At 43.7% G+C, this 6000-nt stretch overlaps 1 protein-coding gene across 1 annotated transcript in view; it reads right to left on the bottom strand.

Annotated features, from left to right (window-relative positions):
• Positions 1-2367: 2367 nt before the first annotated feature.
• The window catches only part of LOC134355082 (mitochondrial adenyl nucleotide antiporter SLC25A24-A-like), a 90884-nt gene continuing 87251 nt past the window's right edge, over positions 2368-6000 (bottom strand). Inside the window, exon 10 of the mRNA XM_063064826.1 lies at positions 2368-4420. Within this exon, the coding sequence (XP_062920896.1) occupies positions 4236-4420 (185 nt within the window). The 3' untranslated portion in view covers positions 2368-4235. The remainder of the gene's footprint in view (positions 4421-6000) is intronic.

The raw sequence follows: 6000 nt of genomic DNA, 5'->3' as shown, positions 1-6000 counted from the left end.
TCTTTCTTCATATGAAAGTCCTGCCATCCCAAGAATCAATCTGGTGAACTTTCTTTGTACTCCCTCTATGGCCTTTCCTCAGATCGTCTTTCCTCAGATTAGGGGACCAAAACTGCACACAATACTCCAGGTGTGGTCTCACCAAGGCCTTCTACAACTGCAGTAGAACCTCCCTGCTCCTGTACTCGAATCCTCTTGCTATGAATGCCAACATACCATTTGCTTTTTTAACCACCTGCTGTACCTGCATGCCCACTTTCAATGACTGGTGTACAATAACACCCAGGTCTCATTGCAACTCCCCTTTTCCTAATTGGCCACCATTCAGATAATCTGTTTTCCTGGTCTTGCCACCAAAGTGGATAACCTCACATTTACCCACATTAAATTGCATCTGCCATGAATTTGCCCACTCACCTAACATATCTAAGTAACCCTGCATCCTCTTAGCATCCTCCTCACAGCTAACACTGCCGCCCAGCTTCGTGTCATCCGCAAACTTGGAGATGCTGCATTTAATTCCCTCGTCTAAGTCATTAATATATATTGTAAACAACTGGGGTCCCAGCACTGAGCCTTGCGGTACCCCACTAGTCACTGCCTGCCATTCTGAAAAGGTCTCATTTATTCCCACTCTTTGCTTCCTGTCTGCCAACCAATTCTCTATCCACATCAATACCATACCCCCCATACTGTGTGCTTCAAGTTTGCACACTAATCTCCTGTGTGGGACCTTGTCAAAAGCCTTTTGAAAATCCAAATATACCACATCCACTGGTTCTCCCCTATCCACCCTACTAGTTACATCCTCAAAAAATTCTATGAGATTCATCAGGCATGATTTTCCTTTCACAAATCCATGCTGACTTTGTCCGATGATTTCACCACTTTCCAAATATGCTGTTATCACATCTTTGATAACTGACTAGCATTTTCCCCACCACCGACGTCGGGCTAACCGGTCTATAATTCCCCGGTTTCTCTCTCCCGTTTTTAAAAAGCTGGGTTACGTTAGCCACCCTCCAATCCTCAGGAACTAATCCAGAATCTAAAGAGTTTTGAAAAATTATCACTAATGCATCCACTATTTCTTGGGCTACTTCCTTAAGCACTCTGGGATGCAGACCATCTGGCCCTGGGGATTTATCTGCCTTTAATCCCTTCAATTTACCTAATACCACTTCCCTACTAACATGTATTTCCCTTAGTTCCTCCATCTCACTGGACCCTTGGTCCCCTACTATTTCCAGAAGATTATTTATGTCCTCCTTAGTGAAGACAGAACCAAAGTAGTTATTCAATTGGTATGCCATGTCCTTGTTCCCCATGATCAATTCACCTGTGTCTGTCTGTAAGGGACCTACATTTGTCTTAACCAATCTTTTTCTTTTCACATATCTATAAAAGCTTTTACAGTCAGTTTTTATGTTCCCTGCCAGCTTTCTCTCATAATCTTTTTTCCCTTTCCTAATTAAGCCCTCTGTCCTCCTCTGCTGGACTCTGAATTTCTCCCAGTCTTCGGGTGTGCTGCTTTTTCTGGCTAATTTATATGTTTCTTCTTTGGAATTGATACTATCCCTAATTTCCATTGTCAGCCGCGGGTGCACTACCTTCCCTGGTTTATTCGTTTGCCAAACTGGGATGAACAACTGCTGTAGTTCATCCATGCGATCTTTAAATGCTTGCCATTGCATATCCACCGTCAACCCTTTAAGTATCATTTGGTAGTCTATCTGAGCTAATTCACATCTCATACCTTCAAAGTTACCCTTCTTTAAGTTCAGAACCTTTGTTTCTGAATTAACTATGTCACTCTCCATCTTAACGAAGAATTCCACCATATTATGGCCACCAAGGGGCCTCTCACGACAAGATTGCTAACTAACCCTTCCCCATTGCTCAATACCCAGTCTAGAGTGGTCTGCTCTCTAGTTGGTTCCTCGACATGTTGGTTCAGAAAACCATCCCGCATACATTCCAAGAAATCTTCTTCCTCAGCACCCTTACCAATTTGGTTGGCATCTGATGACGTTTGGCCATGGTGATGCTACATTAGGTAAAGCAAGCATTTCTTTGTATGTTGGTGTTGTGCTCAAAAATCAAAAATTCAAAATCTAAGCTAAATGAGAAAATGCTGTAAAGTTTGAGTTTCACAAAAGGTCTCAGACCTGAAATTGAATGGTTGTTCCTCCTACAGATCTGCCTGACCCTGTGGATGTTTCCAGTGTTCGGTGCAGTATGAGTGTCCTCATGACCATTCACCTGCTGCCACACCCTTAGACGGACTTTGTTCAACTGTGATTGTAGTTTTGTTGGGTGAGGCAGGAGTCATACTCAATCATCACGACAGTGAACATGAAGCCATTTCTACAAATAACTGTAAATATACCAGAGTAATTTATTGATAAAAACCCATGCAAATCCAATATAAAAAGAAATCCATAAGTACATGAGCAAGGAAGAGAAACAGAAATCCATAAGTACATGATCACTTTATACTTAATCTGAATTGACACTCTGCTCCAACTAATGCCATTATGTATTTAATGTGTATCACAGGCTGAGTCACACTTCAGATCTGGAAATTCACTGACTCAAATCACTGAGGGATCCCCACCCACTGGAAAGGCACAGTGTAAAGTGTAGATTTGATAAATGTAGCTGATTTGAATAAAGTGCAACCTACCTGAAGCAAGGGATTATTTAATAGTTAGCAGAGCTCAAGACAAGCTAAAAGACAATTAATAGATTTTATTCCCAGAGATTGAAGGTATGGAGAAGTAATCTGTTACAATTCCCACCACCGACAGAAGGCACGATGTGCGTTTCTCAGCTGGGTAAGAACTGAAGGTTCCCTGAAGCTTCTGCCTGATCAAGAGCAGAACAAGGTTTAATCACCACCACCACCAGCAGTGCACTCTTTGGGGTCGGGAACAACAGGAGTTCCTTCAGTCTCCTGAGTCCCTCACAGAGAAAGGGAAAGGACCTCCCAGCCCAGAGTCTATGTGAACCACCAAGGTCCAATCCTACAGTAATTTCACTTTCATTAACCTCCCACTTTCCCATCAGCATTCCCAGATAAGGACATAGACCAACAGATAACCTCATCATGTTCACTGCTCTTCATGTGGCTGTGCTCTGCATAAATTGATGCTGTGATTTCTATATTATAAAAAGCACCATTTTAAATAATTCACTCAGTTGGACTATAAATTGCTTCAGAATGTCAGAAAAGTAGAGGATTATGGGCTGTGTAGGGCGGAAGGGTTAGGCTGATCATGGAATAGGTTTCTATACATCGGCACAACATCATGGCTGAGGGGCCTGTACTGTGCTGTAGTACTATGTTCTACCTATCTTAAAAAGACTTTACAGAGGTTATGGCTAAACATTGGGAAATGTGACCAGTTGGGCCTGAAGGGCCTGTTTCTATGCTGTCTGAATCTGACTCCATTTTACCCTCATCCATATTTACAGCCAATTAACCAATTAGCATGTCTTTAGGATGTGTGAGGAAACTGAAGCATCTGGGGGAAGCCCATGTGGTCACATGGAGAACATGCAAACTCTACACAAACAGCACAGGAGATCGGGATCGAATCCAGGTCCCTGCTGGCGTGAGGCAGTGGCTCTACCCATTGTGCCCACTGGACCCACAATTTCCCCTGATTTTCTCTGCTTCCCTCACTTTCTCCAGTAACTAGTTGCCCAATCCCTTGACACTCTGGTGTAAAATTAGGAAACCTCTCTATGATGTTGACCTTCTGCCCAGCATAAGTAAAAGATTCTCTCTTGGTTAGAGCTCTTAAAACTGAACTCAAGAGATTCTGCAGATGCTGGAAATCCAGAACAACACATACAGAATACTGGAGGAACCCAGCAGGTCAGGCAGCATCAATGGAAAGCAATAAACAGTTGATGTTTCAGGCCAAGCCCCTTCATTGGAACTGGATTGGAAGGGGGAAAAATCTCTTGAATCTGTGATCCATAGATGTCTGGGGTCTGGGGAGCATAATATGAAGATAGTGAACAATGATCTTGTATAGGGAGCTCAATGGTCAGCATGGACTCAAATGGCTGAAGGGCTTGCTTCCACTCTGTGTGACTCACTGACTCTTGGAATTACAGTGCATAAGGCTCTGGAGTGCCTGAGGTTTGGGGGCTTAGGCTAGAATGTCAGACACAAGGAGGGAGTGGGTTTTGGTGATCTGTTCCTTGAGTGGATGCTCCTGGCTTTAGGTGGACCGTAACCCTAAAGCCGTCCTCATACGTTCGTAGACGACATAGCTGATACTGACAGCAGGAATCACCTTCATGAAGTTGGGGGCCAGTCCTCTGTAGAGCCCAAAGGGTCCCTCTTTAGCCACAATCTTCCGGAAGAGCTCCATCATGCTGAGTTGTTTCGCTCCCTCCAACGAAGCTGCAAAGATAAGTGTTCCTCTGTTCACCAGGGCTCCAACAGGGAATAACCTTCATTCTTTACCCTGGAAGGGGCTGGGCTGCTAACAAATCCAGCAATGGGGAGCCAATCACTGGGGTGGGAATGGGGTCACAATCTCATCTGGAACTACTTGGTTTTTATAGCAACTTGAAAACAAAAACTGCTGGAAATACTTGGGTCAGGTAACGAGAGCAGCAGGGCAGCCAGCCACTTGGCCCCTTGGTTCTGTCCCACATTTAGCAGGATCCCGTTGAAACCCGGCGAATATTGAAAGGCTTAGAATTGAGGCATTTCCCAACCTGCGGTCCACAGACCCCTTGTTTAATAGTATTGGCCATGGTATAAAAAAGGTTGTGAATCTTTGGCCTAGACAGAGTGGATGGGGCGAGAATGCTTCCTTTACTGGGGAAGTCTAGGGCCAGAGGGCACAGACTGAGAATAGAGGGACATCCATTTAGAATGGAGATCAGAATAAATTTCTTTAGCCAGAGAGTGATGTATCTGTGAAATTCGATGCCACAGATGGCTATGGAGGCCAAGTCATTGGACATATTTAAAGTGGAGGTTGATAGGTTCTTGATTAGTAAGGGTGCCAAATATTACAGGAAGAAGGCAGGATAATGGGGTTGAGAAGGAATATAAATCAGCCATGATTGAATAATGAAGTATACTCGATGGGCTGATAGCCTAATTCTGATCCTATGTCTTATGGTCACATTCAATGTGGTCATGACTGATCTGTCCCAGGCCTTGTCTTCCTTTCTGTGTCAGCTTTCCATCATCCAAGTCCACTGATGTGTCAAACATTTCTCTCCCTCCTCCATAACCACCAACCAGAGAAAATATTACAGCGGTGCTTTGGGAGGATAGATTAGAGGACTCATTTACGGAAGCTATTTGGGTGGAATTGAGGAATGGGAAAGGTGTAGTAACGCTTATAGGGGTGTATCATAGACCACCCAATGGGGAGCGACAATTGGAGGAGCAAATTTGTAAGGAGATAGCAGATATTTGTAGTAAACACAAGGATGTGATTGTAGGAGACGTTAATTTTCCACACATAGACTGGGAAACTCATTCTGTAAAAGGGCTGGATGGTTTGGAGTTTGTAAAATGTGTGCAAGATAGTTTTGTGCAGCAATACATAGAGGTAGCAACTAGAGAAGGGGCAGTGTTGGATCTCCTTTTAGGGAATGAGATAGGTCAGGTAACGGAGGTATGTGTTGGGGAACACTTCGGGTCCAGTGATCACAATGTCATTAGTTTCAATATAATTATGGAGAAGGATAGGACTGGACTCAGGGTTGAGATTTTTAATTGGAGAAAGGCTAACTTTGAGGAGATGCGAAAGGATTTAGAAGGAGTGGATTGGGACAATTTGTTTTATGGGAAGGATGTAATAGAGAAATGGAGGTCATTTAAAGGTGAAATTTTGAGGGTACAGAATCTTTATGTTTCTGTTAGGTTGAAAGGAAAGGTCTCCCTCCTGGCACTTATCTTTGTAAGCAGAACAAGTGCTACACATGCCCTTACACTTCCTCCCTTACAACCCCTCAGGG

Source organism: Mobula hypostoma, chromosome 12 (assembly GCF_963921235.1).
Source record: "Mobula hypostoma chromosome 12, sMobHyp1.1, whole genome shotgun sequence".
Taxonomy (NCBI): domain Eukaryota; kingdom Metazoa; phylum Chordata; class Chondrichthyes; order Myliobatiformes; family Myliobatidae; genus Mobula; species Mobula hypostoma.
This window is presented reverse-complemented; position numbering and strand designations above follow the sequence as displayed.